This window comes from Lissotriton helveticus, chromosome 11 (genome assembly GCF_964261635.1).
Source record: "Lissotriton helveticus chromosome 11, aLisHel1.1, whole genome shotgun sequence".
NCBI classification, from domain to species: Eukaryota; Metazoa; Chordata; class Amphibia; order Caudata; family Salamandridae; genus Lissotriton; species Lissotriton helveticus.
The window spans coordinates 489,647,965-489,673,425 of record NC_136072.1 but is presented as its reverse complement, the minus strand read 5'-3'; the positions used below and the strand labels follow the sequence as shown (position 1 = coordinate 489,673,425).

The window sequence follows — 25,461 nt, the reverse complement described above, 5'->3', positions numbered from 1 at the left end:
AACTCCACCCTCCAACTCCACCCTCCAATTCCACACTCCAACTCCACTCTCCAACTTCAACTCCACCTCCAACTCCAACTCCACCCTCCAACTCTAACTCCACCTCCAACTCCAACTCCACCCTCCAACTCCAACTCCATCCTCCAACTCCACCCTCCAACTCCACCTCCACCCTCCAACTCCACCCTCCAACTCCAACTCCACCCTCCAACTCTGCCCTACAACTCCAACTCCACCCTCCAACTCCACCCTCCAACTCCACCCTCCAACTCTGCCCTACAACTCCAACTCCACCCTCCAACTCCACCCTCCAACTCCAACTCCACCCTCCAACTCCAACTCCACCCTTCAACTCCACCCTCCAACTCCACCTCCAACTCCAACTCCACCCTCCAACTCCAACTCCACCCGCCAACTCCACCCTCCAACTCCACCTCAACCCTCCAACTCCACACTCCAACTCCACCACCAACTCCATCCTCCAACTCCAACTCCACCCTCCAACTCCAACTCCACCCTCCAACTCCAACTTCACCCTCCAACTCCACCCTCCAACTCCATCCTCCAACTCCAACTCCACCCTCCAACTCCAACTCCAAACCTACAACTCCAACTGCACCCTCCGACTCCAACTTCACCCTCCAAATCCACCCTCCAACTCCAACTTCACCCGCCAACTCCACCCTCCAACTCATTCTCCACCCTCAAACTCCAACTCCTTTCTCCAACTCCACCCTCCAACTCCAACTCCACCCTCCACCCTCCAACTCCAACTCCACCCTCCAACTCAAACTCCACTTCCACCCTACAACTCCACCCTCCAACTCCAACTCCACCCTCCAACTCCATCCTCCACTCCACCCTCCAACTCCACCCTCCAACTTCACCCTCCAACTTCACCCTCCACCCTCCATACTCCTCCCACCAACTCCAACTCCACACTCCACCCTCAACACTCCACACTCCCAACTCCACCCTCCAACTTCAACTCCACCCTCCACCCTTCAACTCCACCCTCCAACTCCACCCTCCATCTCCACCCTCCAACTCCACCCTCCAACTCCAACCCCACCCTCCAACTCCACCCTCAACTCCACCCTCCAACTCCAACTCCACCCTCCACCATTCAACTCCACCCTCCAACTCCACCCTCCAACTCCAACTCCACCCTCCAACTCCACCCTCCAACTCCACCCTCCAATTCCAACTCCAACTCCACCCTCCAACTCCACCCTTCCAACTCCAACTCCACCCTCCAACTCCAACTCCACCCTCCAACTCCACCCTTCAACTCCAACTCCAACTCCACCCTCCAACTCCAACTCCATCCTCCAACTCCAACTCCATTCTCCAACTCCAACTCCACCCTCCAACTCCACCCTCCAGCTCCAACGTACCCTCCAACTCCAACCTCCAACTCCACCCTCCAACTCCACCCTCCAACTCCAACCTCCAACTCCACCCTCCACCTCCAACTCCACCCTCCAACTCCACCTCCACCCTCCAACTCCACCCTCCAACTCTACCCTCCAACTCCACCCTCCCAACTCCAACTCCACCCTCCAACTCCACCCTCCAGCTCCAACGTACCCTCCAACTCCAACCTCCAACTCCACCCTCCAACTCCACCCTCCAACTCCAACCTCCAACTCCACCCTCCACCTCCAACTCCACCCTCCAACTCCAACCTCCAACTCCACCCTCCAACTCCACCCTCCAACTCCAACCTCCAACTCCACCCTCCACCTCCAACTCCACCCTCCAACTCCAACTCCACCCTCCAACTCCACCCTCCCAACTCTACCCTCCAACTCCACCCTCCAACTCCAACTCCACCCTCCAACTCCACCCTCCAACTCCATCCTCCAACTCCACCCTCCAACTCCAACTCCAACCCTCCAACTCCAACTGCACCCTCGAACTCCAACTACAGCCTCAAAAACCACAATCCAACTCCAACTCTACCCTCTAACTCCACCCTTAACTCCACCCTCCAACTCCACCCTCCAACTCCAACTCCACCCACCAACTCCACCCTTCAACTCCACCCTTCAACTCCACCCTCCAACTCCACCCTCCAACTCCACCCTCCAACTCCACCTCCAACTCCAACTCCACCCTCCAACTCCAACTTCACCCTCCAACTCCACCCTCCAACTCCAACTCCACCCTCAAACTCCAACTCCATCCTCCAACTCCAACTCCACCCTCCAACTCCACCCTCCAACTCCACCCTCCAACTCCAACTTACCCTCCAACTCCAACCTCCAACTCCACCCTCCAACTCCAACCTCCAACTCCACCCTCCACCTCCAAATCCACCCTTCAACTCCAGCTCCACCCTCCAACTCCACCCTTCAACTCCAACTCCAAATCCACCCTCCAACTCCAACTCCACCCTCCAACTCTACCCTCCAACTCCACCCTCCAACTCCACCCTCCAACTCCAACTCCAAACCTACAACTCCAACTGTACCCTCCAACTCCAATTTCACCCTTCAAATCCACCATCCAACTCCAACTCCACCCTCTAACTCCACCCTCCAACTCCACCCTCCAACTCCACCCTTCAACTCCACCCTCCAACTCCACCCTCCAACTCCACCCTCCACCCTCCAACTCCACCCTCCAACTCCACACTCCAACTCCACACTCCAACTCCAACTCCACCCACCAACTCCATCCTCCAACTCCAACTCCACCTCCAACTCCAACTCAACCCTCCAACTCCAACTCCACCTCCAACTCCAACTCCACCCTCCAACTCCAACTCCACCCTCCAACTCCACCCTCCAACTCCACCTCCACCCTCCAACTCCACCCTCCAACTCCAACTCCACCCTCCAACTCCGCCATACAACTCCAACTCCACCCTCCACCCTTTAACTCCACCCTCCAACTCCACCCTCCAACTCCACCCTCCAACTCTACCCTCCAACTCCAACTCCAACTCCACCCTCCAACTCCAGCTCCACCCTCCAACTCCACCCTCCAACCCCAACTCCACCCTCTAACTCCATCCTCCATCTTTACCCTCCAACACTACCCTCCACCTCCACCCTCCAACTCCACCCTCCAACTCCACCCTCCAACTCCACCTGCCAACTCCAACTCCACCCTCCAACTCCAAATGCACCCTTCAACTCCACCCTCCAACTCCACCCTCCACCTCCACCCTCCAACTCCACCCTCCAACAACACCCTCCAACTCTAACTCCACCCTCCAACTGCAACTCTACCCTCCAACCCACCCTCCACACTCCAATTCCACCCTCCAACTCCAGCCTCCAACTCCACCCTCCAACTCCACCCTCCAACTCAAACTCCACCCTCCAACTCCAACTCCACCCTCCACCCTCCAAATCCACCCTCCAACTCCACCCTCCAACTCCAACTCCACCCTCCCACTCCACCCTCCAACTCCACCCTCCAACTCCAACCTCCAACTCCACCCTCCAACTCCAACTCCACCCTCCAACTCCAACTCCACCCTCCAACTCTATCCTCCAACTCCACCTCCAACTCCAACTCCACCATCCACCCTTCAACTCCACCCTCCAACCCATCCTCCACACTCGAATTCTACCCTCCAACTCCACCCTCCAACTCAAACTCCACCCTCCAATTCCAACTCCACCCTCCACCCTCCACCCTCCATCTCCACCCTCCAACTCCAACTCCACCCTCCAACTCCACCTCCACCCTCCAACTCCACCCTCCAACAACACCCTCCAACTCCAACTCTACCCTCCAACTGCAACTCCACCCTTCAACCCTCCCTCCACACTCCAATTCCACCCAGTAACTCCACCCTCCAACTCCACAATCCAACTCAATCTCCACCCTCCAACTCCTCCCTCCAACTCCAACTCCACCCTCCCACTCCACCCTCCAACTCCACCCTCCAACTCCAACCTCCAACTCCACCCTCCAACTCCAACTCCACCCTCCAACTCCAACTTCACCCTCCAACTCTATCCTCCAACTCCACCTCCAACTTCAACTCCACCATCCACCCTTCAACTCCACCCTCCAACTCCACCCTCCAAATCCAACTCCACCCTCCAACACCACCCTCCAACTCCAACTCCACCCTCTAACTCCAACCTCCAACTCCAACCTCCAACTCCAACTCCACCCTCCAACTCCACCCTCCAACTCCACCCTCCAAACTCAACTCCATCCTCCAACTCCACCCTCCAACTCCACCCTCCAACTCCACCCTCTAACTCCAACTCCACCCTCTAACTCCGCCCTCCAACTCCAACCTCTACCCTCCAACCGACCCTCCAACCTCCAACTCAACCCTCCAACTCCACCCTTCAACTCCACCCTCCAACTCCACCCTCCAACTCCAACTCCACCCTCCAACTCCAACAACACCCTCCAACTCCTCCCTCCATCACTCAGGAACTGTTGCAAAATTAGACGAGGCACTCCAGATGTTTCCTTCTTGGTGATGTAATGTCCCAACCCCCTCACAGTCAAGTGAACCCAGCAAGGATATTAACTCTTGATGAGTACACTTAACCGAAAGAGAAAGGGGAAGTGGAGAGAGAAACAAACAAATAACACTGGTCTTCGTCCAGGTGTCGTTCCTCTTGGAAGTGTTCTGGGCCAAGAATCTTCACAGTGACTTCTTAATTCAAGAAACCCAAAGACAAGTTGTAAATAGAGTTCAAACAATTCAAATCTTTTCTATAATTCACAGAACCCTTTAAATACACACCTTTGAGTAATCGGCCCTTGCTTTCACTTCATTAGGCCTGGAGTACTGCTTGAATGACTTTACTCCTTCAGTGGTAAGAAACACTTAACATCAGTGAATCTGCACTATCTTTAGATCTATTAACATGAACTGAGTCAGTAGTGTTAGTATTAGATGAACACTCAATAATGCATGCATATACCTGAAGACCCAGGAAGATCTGCAGCAATAGGGGTTCTATATTCAATCTGGAAAATATTCAAAAATAAAACAAAACACAAGCACCCTAACGATCTATTAGCATATTAACTGCTTTTTTGTTTAACAATTTCACAGCTCACAATTATCAATTTACACTCCTTTTGTGTTGTCTCACACATGAGTTATTGCATTATTCTGGGCTTGTTTAGTCAATGTCTTGTGATCGGATTTACTCTTACCAATGCTTATTGTTCAACCGTTTTTGCTTTCAGATTACTAATGCACACAGTATTAACTCTACAAGTGAATCTAACATTTGAGTTGGCTCATGCTTGTTGTTTCTCAGTCTTGGTCACAAGCAAAGCGACTAGATTCTAAATTGTTCAAATGTCTAAAGTCTTCTAATCGTATTGCAACGATTGCGCATTCAAAATTCGTTACATAAAGATGCATACATAAGTATAAGTTCCTTCCGCTTTTAAAACGCCCCTAGAAAAGAATACCGAGAGTTGCTAGGCAACGTTAAGCTTACTGTCTTCTTCTCTTTTGTTCTGGTTTAAAGGTTCGGGAAGGAAGTACAGGTTCCAGGATCTCCAGAGGAAGATCACAGAGGATTGCTGCTGGAGGGCCTGGACGTCGTGAAGGATTGGAATTCAGGTAAGTGGGGAGTTCGGTTCCGCTTGCTTTGTTCTTCTCTTCTTGATGCAAGTAAGCGGACAGCAACGTGGAAAATGAGGCTGGAGCGCTCTATTTATAGAGTCAGGTTTGGCAGTTGGTATAGTTAGGCATGCGACGCACGTGGAGCCCCACCCGCGCATGCAACACAAGAACCAACAGAAATTTCAACAATAGTCAAAAAACCAACAAGCATTGCTAACTGCAACTAGCAATCATTATCATTATAAGACAATAATTACAGAAATACAGAAGGTTTGACAGCACTGGATTTAACATGTTTGGAATGCACATTACCTTCCGGTTCCCATGATCTTTCAGATGGATCCTAACCTTTCCAATCAATGAGGTAATGAAGACGCCCTCATATACGTTTTGCGTCTAGAATCTTCATTACCTCATATTCCAGATGATCTCCGACTACCACCGGAGGTGGAGGATTTTCAGATCGTGTTTCGGGGTCATAGGGTTTCAAGAGGGAGACATGGAATACCGGATGTATTGCATAATCTTCAGGAAGGATTAATCCTACAGTAACTGGATTCAGGATTTTCTCAATTTCAAAGGGACCTAAATTTCTTGGTTTCAGTTTTTTGGGACCTTCTATTTGAATATTTCTAGTGGATAACCAAACCAGTTGACCTGTTTTATACAGCGGGGCTGGTAATCTATGCTTATCTGCCAAGACTTTCATTTTAGTCTTGTTCTTAACCCAATGAGTCTTGACTGTTTCCTGAATGTCTCCTAGTTTAGTTAATCTATCCATTACTGCTGGCATTGAGTGGTTTTGTTCTGGTATGATTACTGGAAGGGATCGAGGGTGTTGGTCTGTTAAGAAATAAAAGGGAGAACATCCTAAAGCAGTATGTGAGGTGTTGTAAGAAAATTCTGCCCAAGGTAGAACTTGGTCCCAATTTGAAGTCATAGTAGATAATAAGCAACGTAGACCCTGTTCAAGGTATTGATTTACCTTTTCGGTTTGGCCGTATGTCTGCGGATGGAATGATGAGGACAAAGCTAGATCAATTTCAAGTTGTTTACAAATTTGTGTCCAAAATCTTGACACAAATTGGGGGCCTCTGCCCGAAATAATCTTATTGGGAAGTCCATGTAACTTAACAATATTGGACAAAAAGATATCACAAAACTCTACTGCAGTCAGCATTTTCCGTAAAGGAATGAATGGCCCATTTTGGACAGCAAATCTACCACAACCAATATAGTCGTGTAATCATTAGATTTCGGCAAATCTGTTATAAAATCTAAACTGATTGTATGCCATGGGCGTGGGGAAAGCTCCATTGGTTGAAGCAGTCCCATTGGGGCTGAATGTAGAGCTTATTGACGAGAACATACTGGACAATCCTTCACATGTTGTTGAACATCAGAAATCATACCCTCCCACCAAAAGGACCTTTGACATAATTCTAGAGTTTTATTAGTTCCTGGATGAGCAGCCATGACTGAGACATGATTCCATTGTAAAACCTGATTCTGTAACTCCTTTGTAGGAATGAACAATTTGTCCTTATGGTAGTAAAAACCTTCGGATATCATGTTATCCTTTTTTTGACAGCCATAAATGAGAATCAATCTTTTCTAGTTGTTTCTTAACTAAGTCTAGGAAAGTGTCTGAATGTATCTCTGCTACTATTCTTTCATTAGGAATAATACTCAGTGACTCTCTATTCTGGCCTTGATGTTTATCACAAACCAACCGTGACAAAGTATCAGATAACAGTTGTTTATTACCTGGACAGTAGGTAATCAAGAAATCAAACTCACTAAAGAATTGTAACCATTGCATCTGTCTTGGAGTAAAAGCCTTTACTGTAGAATAAAACTGCTAGTTTGTGTGATCTGAATAAATAGTAAAAGTGTGTTTAGCTCCTAAAAGATGATGCCTCCATTCCTGAAAAACTTCCTTAATAGCCAATAGCTCACGGGCAGCTATGGTATAAATCTGCTCAGCTGATAGTAATTTTCGAGAATGAAAGGCTATTGGATGTAAGTGCCCGGTTTCCTGATTTTTTTGCATAAGGACACCACCAATTGCGGTTTGTGAGGCATCCGCCTCAACAAAATAGGGTCTGTCTGGATCAGGATGTATCTGAATAGGCGCTGAAGTAAAGGCTTTCTTTAAACCATTAAAAGCTTATTCAGCCTCTTTCGTCCAGTGGAATTTCTGTCCCTTTTTTAGTAATTGAGTGATTGGCGTCACTATGTCAGAAGATTTTGAAATAAACCTTCTATAAAAGTTTGCAAATCCTAAAATTCTTTGACATCTTTTATGGAATTTGGTGCAGGTCAATTTAAGATTGCTTCTACCTTTTTACTGTCCATGTGAATTCCTTCAGGAGATAACCAGTATCCCAAGAACTCCACTTTCGTTGTATTGAAAACACATTTTTGAAACTTCACATACAACGAATTGTCTCTTAATTTTTGTAAAACAGATCGGAGGTGTTGCACATGTTCCTCTGTGTTTTTAGAGTAAATTAAGATGTAATCGATGTAAACAATACAACAAACATCCAATAGGTCTTGTAAAACTTCATTAATGAAATATTGAAATGCCGCTGGAGCATTACAAAGCCCAAACGGCATCACGGTATATTCAAAGATTCCAAACTTGATTCGGAAGGCGGTCTTCCACTCGTCACCTTCTTTTACTCGAATTAAGTGGTAAGCACCTCGCAGATCTAATTTGGTGTACAAAGTGGAGCCTTTAACCTGATTGAGTAATACCGGAATTAGCGGTAAAGGGTATCTGTTCTTGATTGTCGCCTTATTGACAGCGCGATAATCAATACAGGCTCTCAGATCGCCAGTCTTCTTAGCCACGAAGAAGAGAGGCGAGGAGACTGGTGAAGTAGAATGACGGATGAATCCAAGTTCCAATAGTTCATCCAGATATTTTCTTAGATACTCGCTCTCAGGTTCTGTCAGGGCGTAAATTCTACTACAGGGTAGTACTGCCCCAGGAATTAGAGCGATTCGACAATCGTAGACCCTGTGGGGAGGCAATGTTGTGGTCTTAACAGGATCAAATACATCTAAGTAGTGCTGATACTCTTTAGGGAAAAGTGGGTTCTCGATAGCTGCACAATAAAGAGGCATTGATGGATCTTTGACTTCCTGATAGCAATGTAGTTTACAGTTAGAAGATTCTAAAGAGACTGTACGTTTGATCCAATCAATTTTTGGATTGTGTAACTCAAGCCACGGAATTCCTAGAATGACTCCAAAGGTGGGAGTATCAATGAGGTCAAACACTGTGCTTTCGGTATGACCATTGTCCGCCACTATTGTCAGTCGTTCGGTATGAAATCGAATTAACCCAGAGGATAACGCTGACCCATCTACTGCTCTAACAGGTTCTGGTTACTTTTTGGGTATTTGAGTAAGTTGTCATTTTCTTGCTAATTCTAAATCAAAAAAGTTTCCTGTAGCTCCTGAGTCTATGAGCACCGGTATACTATGTCTTTGTTGTGTAGATAGAATAAATATTACTTGAATGGTGAAATGTTTGGGAACTCGAGTGACAACATTACTAGCATATTGAGAGATCTTAGAGACTATTCCCGGAGAAACGATCTCATATTTCCCAGGGAGATCTAGTTTTCCGACGGAATTTGAGGGTTTGTTTCAATTAGCAAGGCCTTTTTCTTAACCGGTCTTACTGAACGATCTTTAGCAAAGTGACCAGGTTTTCCGCAGTAAAGACACAAATTCCCTTTGCGTCTTTGTTCTTTTTCTTCAGGAGATAGTGGACCTTTCAACCCCCCAATCTGTATTGGTTCCACCGCAGAGGTTTTATCCTCAGCTTCCTTCCTGTCAGATTTGAAATGTAAATTCTGAATGTCCCCTCTAGGTCTCTCACTTCTGCGTTCACCTAATCTATGGTCAAGCTTGTCTACTAAGTCTTGAAACTCTGCGAAGTCTTCGGGTAAATTGACAATATGAGCTAAAGAGTCTTTTAAATCGTCCTTTAAACCCCGATAAAATAGGTAAACTTTCTTATCCTCTGGCCAGTGAGTTTCAGCCAAAACTCTATTAAAGGTAGTGATATAGGTGATAAGGTCTTTGGAACCCTGACAAAGACTAAGAAGTTCGTTGTCTGATGCTTGAATAAACATATGTTTAGCGAAAAGATTTGACATTGCGCTCTTGAAATTCTGCAAATTGTGTAACAGAGGGTCATTAGTGTCGACTAAGGGCATAGCCCAATTTGCTGCCACCCCCCTAGATAAGAAATTATAAAGGCCACTTTCGCTGAGTCTGAATCAAAAACTTGAGATTTGCACAAAAAGTGTAACTGGCATTGACTCATGAATGTAGAGTACTTACTACATTCGCCAGAGAATCGTTCGGGATTGGGTAATGGAACCATGCTTGGAGCTACAACAGTTACCTGTACGGGTTGATCAGTAGACCTTCAAATGATCGTTGGGGATTAAACGATATTCCGAACTTAGGGGGACTTAAAATGGGTTTTCTTTGCTCAGATGTATCCCTCCAAGTAGTGAACCCACTACTAGTTTTATCTAATTCTTGTCTAAGAGATTGATTTTCTAACCGTAACTCCTCCATTTCTTCATTAAGTTTATGCACTAACTGGGTTAACTGGGAATTATCCATAGTGGGACAGACAAAACCAACAAGGAAACAAGGGTGGCTTCGCTTTCTGTTGCGCAATCAGACGAGGCGCTCCAGATGTTTCCTTCTTGGTGATGTAATGTCCCAACCCCCTCACAGTCAAGTAAACCCAGCAAGGATATTAACTCTTGATGAGTACACTTAACCGAAAGGGAAAGGGGAAGTGGAGAGAGAAACAAACAAATAACACTGGTCTTCGTCCAGATGTCATTCCTCTTGGAAGTGTTTTGGGCCGAGAATCTTCACAATAACTTCTTAATTCAAGAAACCCAAAGACAAGTTGTAAATAGAGTTCAAACAATTCAAATCTTTTCTATAATTCACAGAACCCTTTAAATACACACATTTGAGTAATCAGCCCTTGCTTTCACTTCATTAGGTCTGGAGTACTGCTTGAATGACTTTACTCCTTCAGTGTTAAGAAACACTTAACATCAGTGAATCTGCACTATCTTTAGATCTATTAACATGAACTGAGTCAGTAGTGTTAGTATTAGATGAACACTCAATAATGCATGCACATACCTGAAGACCCAGGGAGATCTGCAGCAATAGGGGTTCTATATTCAATCTGGAAAATATTCAAAAATAAAACAAAACACAAGCACCCTAACGATCTATTAGCATATTAACTGCTTTTTTCTTTAACAATTTCAAAGCTCACAATTATCAATTTACACTCCTTTTGTGTTGTCTCACACATGAGTTATTGCATTGTTCTGTGCTTGTTTAGTCAATGTCCTGTGATCGGATTTACTCTTACCAATGCTTATTGTTCAACCGTTTTCGCTTTCAGATTACTAATGCACACAGTATTAACTCTACAAGTGAATCTAACATTTGAGTTGGCTTATGCTTGTTGTTTCTCAGTCTTGGTCACAAGCAAAGCGACTAGATTCTAAATTGTTTAAATGTCTAAAGTCTTCTAATCGTATTGCAACGATTGCGCATTCAAAAGTCGTTACATAAAGATGCATACATAAGTAAAAGTTCCTTCCGCTTTTAAAACGCCCCTAGAAAAGAATACCGAGAGTTGCTAGGCAACGTTAAGCTTACTGTCTTCTTCTCTTTTGTTCCGGTTTAAAGGTTCGGGAAGGAAGTACAGGTTCCGGAATCTCCAGAGGAAGATCACGGAGGATTGCTGCTGGAAGGCCTGGACGTCGTGAAGGATTGGAATTCAGGTAAGTGGGGAGTTCAGTTCCGCTTGCTCTGTTCTTCTCTTCTTGATGCAAGTAAGCGGACAGCAACGTGGAGAATGAGGCTGGAGCGCTCATTGTGACTGGATGCCAAAGAAGCGAAGCATCGTCACACTAACGAGCACTCTATTTATAGAGTTAGGTTTGGGAGTTGGTATAATTAGGCACGCGCCGCACGTGGAGCCCCACCCGCGCATGCAACACAAGAACCAGCAGAGATTTCAACAATAGTCAAAAAACCAACAAGTATTGCTAACTGCAACTAGCAATAATTATAAGCCAATAATTACAGAAATACAGAAGGTTTGACAGCACTGGATTTAACATGTTTGGAATTAAGTGATGGCTGCATGAGCACCCCTAACAGGAACACCACCACATCCCTCAGGGACACCACCACATCACTCAGGGGCACCACCACATCACTCAGGGGCACCACCACATCACTCAGGGACACCACCACATCACTCAGGAACACCACCACATCACTCATGGACACCACCACATCACTCAGGGACACCACCACATCACTCTGGGAATACCACCACATCACTCAGGGACACCACCACATCACTCGGGGACACCACCACATCACTCAGGGACACCACCACATTACTCAGGGACACCACTACATCACTCTGGGACACCACCAATTCACTCTGGGACACCACCACATCACTATAAATGCACCGCCACAGCACTCAGCCCAACCACATCATCACTCAGCACCACAACAGCACTGTCCTTGATTGCTACCAACAAGCATTGCCATAGCCAATAGGACCCTACAACTCCAACTGCACGCTCCAACTCCAACTCCACCCTCCAACTCCAACTCCAACGCCACCCTCCAAATCCACCCTCCAACTCCACCCTCCATCTCCAACTCCACCCTCCAACTCCACCCTCCAACTCCACCCTCCAACTCCAACTCCACCCTCTAACTCCACCCTCCAACTCCGACTCATTGAACTCTCACAATACATATGTCCTCACATCCAGTTCAAAGATATACACACACACATAATCTATTACAGGGGGCACTGGGTATCCTGCATTCATAAAATATCACTGTCACCCACACATCCATTCTGCGAACAGGAGGAGTGTAATGCTCCCCTACAAGTCTCTTATACCAACTACAATCCCTCCAAGAGACCTGCCCATTCCTTATTTTGATTCATCTACATACTTACTCCAGTAACTTATAAATTAGCTGATTAGGTAATTTTAAAGGCTTTTTGAACAGCCTAGGTGCCATCTTGAGCTGTTCTTACCATCTATTTCCTTCATACTAATACATATAACTTGAAACTTGAAAAGCAACCAGAAATATGTTTAAACAATGATGCTGTAGTAGACAGAGAATAGTTGTGTCACAAGCAGGTGATGTTTTAGGGCATTATTCTCATATAGCAAAATGAAGCTGATTCCATGTAACAAAAGCACTATGGATAGTTAAAAATCATTTACAAGGTTCCGTAGGGCCAACATGTTTCATCCCAAGTCTAGACAATTTTTTAGTAGTCACTTATAGAAAGGAAGTGTTACTTGATGAAAATGTGAATCCCCACAGTTTCTGATATAGGCCAATCCTTTTATGGAAACAGTAACTTAAGGTCTGGGTTTTAGGGATGAGAAGTGAGGAATTCTGTTGTACAGCACAGTGCAGTGAAGGTGTTTTCTCATTCTATTTGGCAAAATGATATTGAAATATTTTGGTATTTGGGGATTTAGTATAACAACAGCATAGGTGAGAATCAAGTTTTCTTTTCTCCTCTCACCTCCCCTGAACTGAACCCTGGATATAGAGATAATGTTCTTTCTCTTATAATCCCTTTTAGACATCAGAAATTATTCATGTTAAAAAATAAGGTCGTTGTTCACAGACCCGTCTTGAATCTCCAGTGTTTATAAAGCATATATTGTATACTGTTTCCTACTATGGGAGGCTATACCACTGATCTCCGACTTTCACAGCTTATGGAATCCTTTGCTCTAAAATTATTGTTACAACTGAAGTTCTTGACTCAACTCATTCCTTTTCTTTCTTGATTCCTAGTTAATTGTCTACAGTCTAGTTGAGTGAGCACCATCAACCACAGTAGAAATTTGAATTTTACTCAATTCAGGATGTCCAACAATGTGAGTTTTGATTTCATGCCTGTAAGTGTAAATGAGGTATTATGCTTAATTGTCATTATCAGGGTTTGTGTTTCTGAAATAGAGATGAGTACTGCTATTTGAGTGAAAATTCACATGTTAAGTCCAGATTCTAAAAGAAGCTGCAGCTGAACATAGGTAAAACATAAGACATGCAATTTTTTAAAACAGGAGAGGAAACAATATAGTGTCACCTACTAAAAACACAGGGAGCGAGAAGAGTTTTTGTAGTGACCTTTGAACTATGTTTTTGTTTGATGACTGAGAAATGATCGGACCTAAATATATGGGAGCAGATTTACAATCCCCATGTGCCGCGGTGCATCTAGTTGCATGAGGCACTTGTGGCGTAGCCTGCTGAGTGATATTTACAAGCACAGGTAAAGTCATTCTGCGTGACTTAACCTGTGCTCGTAAGTATCGCCCCAGTTCATGCAACACTTTGCGTGTTAGGGGCGGGACATGGGTGTTGATATGGGTGTTGATATGGGTGTTCCCACACAACACCCATGTCCACTGATGCATTTCCAGATTTACAAGAAATTGTAAATCTGGAAATGTGTCAGAATGTCAGAAGGTGCCCCTTCCTGCACAAGAACAATCTCCCCATGACACAGGCATCCTTGCACCACTGTGCAAGGATGCCTGCGCCAGCGTATGGCAGCTGTTTGTGTGCCAGCGCAAGGGGAAGCAGAGAGATGCAACATACTGTTGTAAATATGTTGCATCCCTGTGCTTTGAAACTAACGCAGTGCAGCACAGCAAAATGACTTGCTTCATCGCGTTGCGTTAGTTTCTTTTAGATCTGCCCCGCGGTTTCTTCCCAACTTACAATGTTAGTTTAAAAGTTTGGGAGGATAAGTAGTGAGCAAATTATAGTGCCTACTAAGTTTTCACTTTCATGAAAAGAGTTGTCATTTGAGATGTTCTCAATTTTGTTGACAATCAATTTAGTTTCTTCAAAAAAAAGTAGGGGTGTGATCTCTTTCCCATAGTTGTACAAACATCATGTTTCGAGCTCGCTCTACTACAGGCTCAATGTGAAGTGAAAGAGTTACACTTGGTGAAACAATTTACTTCCCCTTCAAGGCAGGAGGGAGATATAGGGCAGCTCACCGAGGAGGCTCATAGAACGTGAAACAACAACGAATCAACCCCAGCCCACAAAACTACTCCTGACCCACCCACCAGCCAACAAACCAAACCAACCCGACCCACCCCCTCCAGCCGGCAAAACAAAATCTGACTCACCCCCAGCTTATAAAACTACCCCAACCCCACCAGCCTACTAAACTACAACAAAACAACCCCCAGCCCAAAACTACACCCAGCGCAAATAAACTCACCGCTTCCTGCAAGGTCTTCTTGCTTCTGTCCGGAGCAGGCAGCAGTTAGTATGCATATTGTCTTAACCACACATATGCGTGCTTAGGGCATATGTGTGGTTAAGGCATGTGCTGTAGATCTAGCGGAGTTGGAACACTCATGGTTTAGACCACAGTGTTCCGACTGTACCCCGACCATGGCATTTGAATATAGCGGATTCCCTTCAGTAGTTAGCTACTACATTTCAACAAGAAAATGGCTGAGCGGCACAGGGTGTAACATTGTATATCAATATGATGAAATGGTGATATCTGGTTTTAGAGAGAAAGACCAAATGATTCTTTCTGTTTCTCTTGTAGTTCCGCATGCGAGCCCGCCTGAGGGCAGTAATCTGCTGCTGCAGACCAGACCCTGAGGGAGGTAAGTGGTCGAAAGCAAAACCGCTCATTACCTCATGCCACTAGACATAAATGTACTCTGAGGGGCAGATTTAAAAGCCCCTTGACACACCGGTTCGTCATTTTTTGTGTTGTACCGGTGGCGCATGGTAACGCTCCATATTTACAAGGACAGGAAAAGCCACCCTGTGTGACTTTCCTTGTCCTTGTAAATATGACCCCTTTACACGCAGCACTTTGCATGAAAGGGACTTTCCATGGGTGTTGCTATGGGTGTTCACACGCAGCACCCATGGAACCAGACACATTTTCAGATTCACAAGGAATCATAAATCTGGAAATGAGTGTGAATTCTACGCCTCCCCAGCGGAGGCGTAGGGAGGCGCAACAAGGAGAAATTTATTAATTTCTCCTCGTTTTCTTTTCCTCTTTCTATGTGTGCTGTATTTTGCAGCACACATAGAAAGAGGAAATCACCTCTAATGATTGTTTATGTACAGGAAGGGTTCCCTTCCGGCACATCAACAATCATTGAAACAATGCAGTTTTTCAACTTCTATGGGTGCTAATGCAGCACACATAGAAGTTGAAAAACTGCATTTCAGATTGTTTTTGTGCAGGAAGGGAACCCTTCCTGAACAAAAACAATCTCCCCACGACGCACGGGTCACGGCAGCAGTTTGTACGCCAGCGCAGAGGGAAGCACTGAGATGCGACATATTGTTGTAAATATGTTGCATCCCTGTGCTTTGAAAGTGACTCAATGTGGCTTGCATTAGGCACTGAGGGGCATATTATCAAGGACCAGTGTTAAAATTATCGCCATTTTATCGGCAGGAAACTGCCGATAAAACGGCGATAATGGGCTTTATAATATGCCCTTGTTAATACCCATAGAAGCCCATGTTAATACCAGAACATGGGCTTCAATGGGAATTAACAAGGGCGTATTATCAAGCCCATTATCGCTGTTTTATCTGCAGTTTCCTGCCGATAAAACGGCGATAATTTTAACACCGGTCCTTGATATTATGCCCCTGGGTCACTTTCTTGTAAATCTGCCCCTGAGTTTTCCCCTTTGTGTGAGTTCTTTGATTGTTTATAGTTTTAATGAAATGAAGGGATTTCTGTAAAAAGTAAATTTTCAGCACAGAACACACTGTCCTTGAAGCTATTATGTAATACTATAGTATGTGAAATGCAGGTGAATCAACCCCTCAATATTCAAGTACATGCGGATATGGAGGCAGCAGTCACTCAATGTTACAATGTATGGCGCCGGCATTGATCATTTAGTATTTCATTTCTGAGCGTGTTGGGCCACAGTCATTGTTGTGGGAGGAACTGGCTGTGTTTCAAATCCTGGCACCACCTCGGTAGAATGGTCATTCAACAACCAAACACAGCACTGACAAATTATTGGAGCCTTATGGCATGTGCATGGTAGGCTTGGAGGCCACTGGATCACCAGGCAAGATGGTCAAAGACGTTTTAAGGCATAGGCAAATTAGGCAATTGCCCAGGGCCCCCACCTTCCAAGAGGCCCCATGGAAAGTGAACTTTCTCACTATTTGATCTTTGATTATTCTGTTTCTCTATTAAAACTCTCTACCTCATGCTACTACTGACTCTTTTGAGTCATTTTAAGGACTTTTGGGATCCCAGTCAGGACATATTTAATCTGTTATTGTGTGCTCCTGTTATAGTGTGACATATGATTTAGTATTGTTTGGCATCAAGCAGGATTGAAATAGTAGGACATGGGTAATACATTTCAAATTTGTACTGTACAGATGCCCTCAAATTATGTCTTACCCAGGGCCCCCCAAATCCTTATGAGGACAATAAAGATGATCAAGTGTAGTGTGGGCTGTGAAAATGTGCAGCCAAATGCTGCTGGTGGCCGCAGAGCTACGTTAGATGGCAGGTGTCTTTGGAAGTACCTGGCTCACAGAGACCGAGGGACAGTGTATGCTGATGGCAAAAGAAGAAGCCTGGGCTCGCTCACAAATGGAATCTTTGTTCAGTACGGACACATTTTTACAGAACTCCTAGGCTGTGGATAGGAGATACCTAACCCCAGAAATATAAAGCAAAATGAACAGTTGTAGGCTGGGCCACCAAAAATGCTGACATTTTAGAACTTTCATTAATGTGGCAAATAGCTTCAGAAGTTATTGTCCAAAATAGTGACCTGGAGAAAATACATTCCAATGGGGAGCATAGGAGCAGGAACACAACTTGTAAGGTGGGAGAGGTGTGGCGCCGCGGCCAGGGCGACTGACGCTGGAATCTGGGGACCACGGTTCGATCCCCGGCTCCGGCGGCAGGTTAGCCCAGCACCATGTGACTCTGGGCAATAGCTCGCTTAATCTTCCCGACGGCCCCCAGCGCCTAGAGACCCTTACGGGTGATTGTGCGCTTTACAAATGTGGACTTTACTTTACTTTAAGCCTCACTAACAAAATGCAGTGATTTGCTACATGGGCAAATTAAAAGAGCCTGCTATAGCAGTGCCTTCTAAATCTATATATATTGATCTGTTATATTTGATACAAAAGTCACAAACAGCTGCACCATACCTGGGTAAAAAAAAACCTTATCATAAATTCACACGCATAGTCACATAACATGAACAATGTTCAGCTGTATCTGAAGTCTAACATAGATGAGTTGAATGGACCATGCATGGTCCCCCATCACCCATCCTGACTCAAATATTCACATTTTGCAAACAGAGAAAGACAGGCAACAACTATACAATTGGGGCAATAGGGAGGCCCAAGTTGGAGGGCCTTTTTCACCAGGATCATTACAGGACTGGCAGTGAAACGTGTAGCTACCGAGTTTCAGGACATTTTTGTATCCATCTTTAAACTGATTAGTTTTCAAGCAAACATGGCTTTTAAACTCTAGTAGATTGATAAGTTATGTTATGTTATGTTAGTTTATACTATGTTATGATATTGTATTTAATGTTAGAATTTCAATCACAGCAACTTGGGGCATGAAGGGAGGACCATCTGAGGAACCACTTTCTTCAGTTTGTGCAGACATATGGGACTCTGTAATCGAAATTGACATTCAATCTAGAGATACTTGTGCCCTCAAACTAACCCTAATTTCTGACCAGAGGCTCTTTGTGATTAGCAAATGCCATTGGGGTCCTTTTGGATAGGTTAGAGAGCTCCTGGATATGCTGTCTTGTATGCCGGGGGCTTTAACACAGCATAACATTTGAGGAGTCTCATTATAATAATGGAGAGTAACAGCTCTAGAATTTATCATGAGAGGCACTTTTATTATGTCTGCATAGTTATGGAAGCTTTGTTGGGAGTGCTAATTCTCTTTACATTTCCCTCCGTAGGCTTCCTCACATGCAAGGTGTAGTTCAAGCAATTAGATTTACATAGAAGTAGGATACAGGAAATAACCAAACCTGAGCAAGACAGTCTGCCTTTCTCCCACAGAATGCTCTGAAATAAAATCAAGCACTCTATCGCATAAATTCAACACATTCAAGATGAATCTATGATCAGTTATCATGGGGGTCTCAACTGCACTTAGGAAACGCCACACAATTCTAACAGAACACATAAGACGGAACATGTTTTACAAACTCAACACAGACAAGATATGTAATTTAGCTGGCCAGCATGTGAGTTACAGTAGCCCTACTGATTACGAAACTCACGGAGTTCCACAACATATTAAATAGAACACCACCCACATTTTCAGCATGCCACACACTGCAGGCATGCAGTATGATGGCTATCACAGTAGCTCCTCCAACAGAAAACATTAGCATACATTGAACACAGATTCAGATACACTATACAACCAAAAGCATCAACATTACAAACACTACACACACAGCACATACACAGAAGCACATGCACACCTATACTTAGCTATTTGGAGAATGTATGCACTGTTGGTGAACACATACAGCCTTAACCCTTAACTATTCAGTTCACCCAAAGTATGACCAGCCCGCAATACCAATAACACATCTTTACTCCATAAAGCAGAGGCTGGTCTGCTTTGTTAACACTTGCATCACGTGGAAAGCCACCAGATTGCGGACAGCATCATAGGACAAAGCCAAAGGCAAAAGTGCACTATGCAAATGCTCGAAATATAGTTTAACATGCAGATAAACTAAGCTGTCGCTGATACATTTGAATAAATATAAAATATGAGACAACCTATAGAGCAATGATGCAAAATACCAAACATTTAGCTTTGTATCTCAATTTAGGTTTTGAGTTTAGAAAAGGTTGATATATGAAATGTATGATGGGAAGCTTTTAAGTAGATCATTGGAGTTGATCATCAACATTTATTAGAAGTGAGCAAATAATTCCACCATTAATTTGCTATCAGCCTGATTCATGTACAGGCCGTTTTGCGTGGCCCTAATAGCGAATCATAGCGATTCGCTATTGAGGACACGCAAAACGGCATTCATGTAGGAATTGCTACTTAAATAGCGATTCCTACATGTTCTTTATTTGCGAGTAGCAATTTGCTACTCGCAAATACTCCCCATTCATTCCTATGGGCCAAGAGGCCCATAGGAATGAATGGGGATTTGCGAGTAGCAATTTGCTACTCGCAACTAAGATAGCGATTTTAAGGGTGCCAGGGGTGTCCAAAGGACGCCCTGTAGCACCCCTAAAATGCACTTTTGGACAGGTGTTGCGCACACACATGTCCAAAGGACATGTGTGTGTGCTACATGCAACTTTGAAAAATGCTTTTAAAAGCATTTTTCTGAGTTTTTGCTATTTACCGACAGGTCTGACCTGTCGGTAAATAGCGGCCCCAAAAGTTCAAAATCGCTATTTCTTGATGTTTCATGAATAGCATTTGAGGAATCTCTATTAGAGATTCCTTAAATGCTATTCCTCGCATATTTGCGACTTCTTAAATAGCGATTTTTGCATTTGGTATCATGAATACCAAATGCAAAAATCGCACTCGCAAAGGGCCAGATTCTCAGAATCTGGCCCTTTGCGAGTGCAATTTACCTACATGAATCAGGCTGTATATCATTTGGTCCCCTTTCCACATATATGTTTTCACCTTTTAGGCCTCGCCCCCTTTTTTTGGTACCTACTGGTGGTGGGTCAGGTTAAGCGGATATATTTTGTCAAGTGACCTGGTGTTCACTTCTTAGACAGGACCTACTGTCCCCCCGCCTGACCTAATTGTTGCTTTCTTCTTAATGAAATACTTGTCATTTGTCAACCTGGATATACAGGGCCCTCAGGGAGCCACATCTACCTGCACATTGTCTAATGCTGCTTTATCTCACTGCTCTTGTTTTCAGCATCTGTTACCCCTTACACTACTTAACTTCTGTTCTGACAATTTTGACTTGACCTGCAGTTTAAGCAAGTGCTGTTTCTGAAGGCCCAGATAAAGGGCATTTCCATAGTCCAGTCTGGCCAATGCCAAAGTTGTTACTAATGTTTTTACTGCAGGTGGGGGAATATAAGGTTTCACCTTCTGAATTAGTTTTAGAGTTAAATGTACCTGAGAGGCGACCTTGGTTTGATGTTGGAAGGTGAGACTATCATCGAAGATGAAGCCTAGATTTTTAGCTTTACGCACTGGGGTGGGAAGTATTCCCATAGCTGGGGGTCACCATTTCTGAGACCAAATGGTGGAGTCTGAGCCCAGCAGAAGCACCTCTGTTTTACTTCCATTAAGCTTTAGGCACTTTGCCCGCATCCAGTGATCCATGCAGGTCATACACTGATTAAAGCTGGCTGCCGTTTCTTCCAGATTGCCTGAGATGGATACTACAATCTGGGTATCATCAGCGTAGGACACTAGCGAGAGGCCAAACTGCCTGATGACGTCAGCTAGGGGGGGTGACATACTGATTGAACAGCGTAGGGCTTAAAGATGAGCCCTGCGGTACCCCATAAGGAAGTGAAAAAATGTTTTGAACAAGAATCATCAATCTGAACCCACTGTCGCCTATTGTTAAGGTAGGATTTGATTAAACTTAGTGCTAAGCTTGACACTCCCAACTTCTGAAGCCTTGGAATGAGGATGTCATGGTTCACGGTGTCAAAGGCCGCTGAAAGATCCAAAAGGATCAAGGCGGCCTTTGCACCGGAAACCAGCATAGAGCGAAGCTCCTTTGCTGCCATGACCAAGGCCGTCTCCGTACCATGCCCGTGCCGGAAGCCATTTTGTGAAGAGTCCAGCAGATTTTCTGAGGAAACAAAGGCCGTAAGTTGGAGATTTATTATTTTTTCCAAAACTTTAGCTGGGAACGGAATCCTTGCTATGGGTTGGTAATTATTGTGATCGCTGGTGTCTAGGTTTTTTCAGCAGGGGGAGGATGGAGACCTTCTTCCAAGCCTCTGGGAAAATGCTGGACATAAGGATCTCATTGAAAATCAGACAGAGTTGCTCGCTGATCTCATCAACTGCCTGTTGGAATATTTTAGGGGGGCAGGGGTCGGATGGAGCCCCTGCTTTCACCAATCTGACTATCTGCGAAACCTGTTCTACATTTGGGGGGATAAAAGCATTCAAGCCATGACCAGGATGTCGCGCAGGTGAAGAGGGTTGATTCACTTGCGGCTCATTGCCTTTTCCACTGAAGAAATCATAGATAGAAAGCACCTTGTCCCTAAAGGAATCTGTGAATTGATTGCAGAAAGTAACATTGCTATTCAGTGCTAGTGGGGTGGGAAGTGTCACTAATTCCTTTAAAGTTGAGAAAAGTAATTTACTTGAGTTGCCCGCCTGCTAAATGTTTCAGAGAAATAGCTGTTTTTTTTCTCCAGAATCATCTTTTTATATTCGGTCAGTGACTGTGTATAAACTGTTTTTTTGGCTTCCGTATACGTTTTTCTCCAGCGCCTTTCAGCTTGTCTGCATAGTTGCTTCTGGATGCGCAGTGAGTCACAGACCAAGGTTTTGATTTCTTCAACCGTTTGCTAGTAAATGTTTTTTCTGGAGCTAGAATATTTACCGCGGTTGCTATCCAATTAGTAAAAATATTGGTGGATGTATTTACTTTGGGCATTAGTGTCGGTTTAGAGGCAGCTAATGTTAATTGCAGCTGCTGTGGGCTGATTTCCTTCCAATTTCTCCCTTTAAAAGTCCTAAGAGCAGAATGAGGACGAGTAAGATGATGGGACGAGGTAAGTACCAACCGAATGGCCTTATGATCAGAACATGGAATTGGCAACCTCTCCTGCACTTTCAATTGAGGATTAGGTATGAATATTCCATCTAGGGTGTGTCCATCCTCGTGGCTAGGATGCTTGATCAGTTGTTCCATCAAGACACTGGCCATCAGCTCTAGAAGCAAGATTGTATATTGGTCATTTATATTTTCTAAATGGTAGTTGAAGTCACCTAAGATAGAAAATTCCTGAAAGTCAACACTAGACTCGATGATATGGCCTTTTGTCTCTACAAACTTGTTCTTAGCCCCTGGTGGTCTATACAGAAGTATGCCGTTAAATATATAGTTATCACTGATGGTGATTCCAAATGAAAGCAGTACACAATCAGGACCGCTTCCTGAAGTAGAGCTTTTCATCGACAAGGTGTCCTTGATAATAATAGCTATTTCCCCTCCCGCTTATCCTGTCTGTCATTCCTGATTAATAAGTATCCTTGGGGAATGGCTAATGATAGCTCTGGATCAGATGTTCCATCTGCCCACGTCTCCGTGAAAAATGCCATATCTATATTATGAGCTTCCAGCAGCTCGGCGAATTCAATGTTGTGTTTAATTAAAGAGCGTGTATTCAGGAATGGGCCTTGGAGGGACTTTTGCAAAACTGTTCGCGGGTAAAGGACTTGATGCAAATTAAAGCTGCATTTTGTTTTGGTGAAGAGGAACTTCATGTCACACAGAGGGCACACTTTAGGCTCTTTCAAAAGGATCGAGTTGCAGACATGAATCCTTCATCTGGGGGTTAAGACTTACAAGACTATCTCTTGTATATTTTAAACTTGGGCCCAAGATCAGTAGGGAACGGACAGGGGGGGTGGCCCTGGGCCCGATCTAGGCGCGGATGGGCGCAGACGGGCTTGCCTTTGGCGTGCCAGCGGCGCGCCCTCTGTGTATCCGCTCCGGCATGCTGCTTAAATAGCAGTGAGTCAGGCGTCTCGCGCACACATCAGTTGTTTCCAACCCAGAAGTACTAGTCAGGTATGTCCGGTCCTTCAGCCCTCCGCAACAAACAGCACAAGCCACGGCAGAACGGGCGGGGAGGGAAGATCACAACAGCTGCCACCCTGATTAGCAAGCTAAAACAAAGTGCCGGTAAGCATGTGGAATGAGGTACAAAAACCAATTACGATCCTAGCAGGTGGAGTAAAAGTCTAAAATGAACACAAAGTGTCAATCTCAATGCTGTTTTTAAAAATAGCAGCAGGGCAAAATGATAGGTGACAAGACCTACCGCTGGTGTTCTCGCGTCCGCGCCGGCATGCTGCTTAAATAGCAGTGAGTCGGGCGTCTCCCGCACACATCAGCTGTTCCCAACCCCCAAGTGCTAGTCAGGTATGTCCGGTCCTTTAGCCCTCCGCAACAAACGACAAAAGCCACGGCGGGACGGGGCGGGGACGGAAGATCACAACAGCTGTCACCCTGATTAGCAAGCTAAAACGCCTGTAAGTTTTGTGGAATGAGGTACAAAAACCAATTATGATCCTAACAGTTGGAGTAAAAGTCTAAAATGAACACAAAGTGTCAATCTCAATGTGGCAAGACCTACCGCTGAATTTCAGATATAATCAATCTGTAAGAAAATAACATGAAACATAATTTGCACAAGGACCAATGCATCTTGAACAAGTGTCCTTTCTTTAGTATTTCATGCAAATGTTGCTGCAAGTTAAAAATATCTTGTGACACTTTTTTCTAAACTTCTAAAAAATGTCAAGTAACCTCTGTTTGGGCATTATTTATACATGTGTCTGTTTCTTTGGGTTGTCGTTACAGTTCGACTGATGGAATCTGTCCGGCGCATGGACATGACCATCCTTATGACTTTTTTGCATACATCTGCTTCTGCAAATTCAAATGAGAACATCTTGTTATGTTGTAAAATCCTGGAACATCGAAAAAAGGTAACTGTGATTCTCCATTGCTTTACCGGGCATTCTAGGGAATAAGAGGCAATGTGCTTCATTTAAACATGTGGTTGTCTCATGGTATGATATATTATGTATGTGAGAATTTCAGAGTATATGATATGGCATTAGAAGCCTTATCATGGAATACAGTCACAAACACTCTCTTGGGTCCAGTGAAGCTTGTTTGTATCACCTTTGTTCAACCCTGGGTATCTGGGGCTTCGAGCAGCAAAGCTTGACAAAGGAACTTAGTGTAAATCATTTAAGAGCACCAAACAATGGAATAAGAAAGTCACACAAGAGATTCAACAATACTTTATGACAATAGAACATATTTTTATACATTTTTAGAATCCATGTTCATCAAATTTCATTGGAGGTTCCAGAGATATGTATTTTGAAAACAATAAATAAAACTTTCAATACAACCACAAAACAGCACTGATAAACAAAAGCGTGTACATTTTTTTAATGTTTAAAACAGTTAGTTTGTCAACTTCAGCCTGACTTAAGGTCACTTTGGGCAGTGACCTGGCCACCAGACCCTTTTTCATTTCAGTTCCAGCCTTTAGAAAACAACCACCATAGAGAACAGTGAAGTGGTTCCTATGCTGGGGATTCAGGCAGAAAAGATGTTCAAACAACATCCTGGAGCTGTGCAGTCGACAAGGGTGAGCTGTGGGTGATTCCTTGGTGCATGGGTGAGGTGGGGCAACTTTGGCCACTGCATGTGAGGTCCCATGGCATCCTCTTTGTGACAGTCGAAGGCCAGCAGCGGCAGGGCTACTGTTCTCCCAACGCAGCAATCACTGTGAATATCCTTGGTAGAGGCTAGTGTCCCTCTAAGGCAAGAAATCCTTTGATAGCAGTCCTGGGTCCAGCAGACTCGAATGCAACTTTTGGCTACATCGGAGATGTCTCTAGGGGCACCCAACAGCAGTCAGTGGTGATTCCTCTGAAGAGGATACTGCTTTGCCGGTTTCGGCTTTCTCAACTTTGGTATCCATGGTGC

At 44.6% G+C, this 25,461-nt stretch overlaps 1 protein-coding gene across 1 annotated transcript in view; it reads left to right on the top strand.

The window, feature by feature from the left end:
• Positions 1-5,470: 5,470 nt before the first annotated feature.
• Positions 5,471-25,461, top strand: part of LOC144792914 (uncharacterized) — a 53,902-nt gene continuing 33,911 nt past the window's right edge. The window contains exons 1-5 of the mRNA XM_078668116.1: positions 5,471-5,566; positions 11,330-11,424; positions 13,502-13,584; positions 15,288-15,348; positions 24,316-24,443. Of these exons, the coding sequence (XP_078524242.1) occupies positions 13,573-13,584; positions 15,288-15,348; positions 24,316-24,443 (201 nt within the window). The 5' untranslated portion in view covers positions 5,471-5,566; positions 11,330-11,424; positions 13,502-13,572. The remainder of the gene's footprint in view (positions 5,567-11,329; positions 11,425-13,501; positions 13,585-15,287; positions 15,349-24,315; positions 24,444-25,461) is intronic.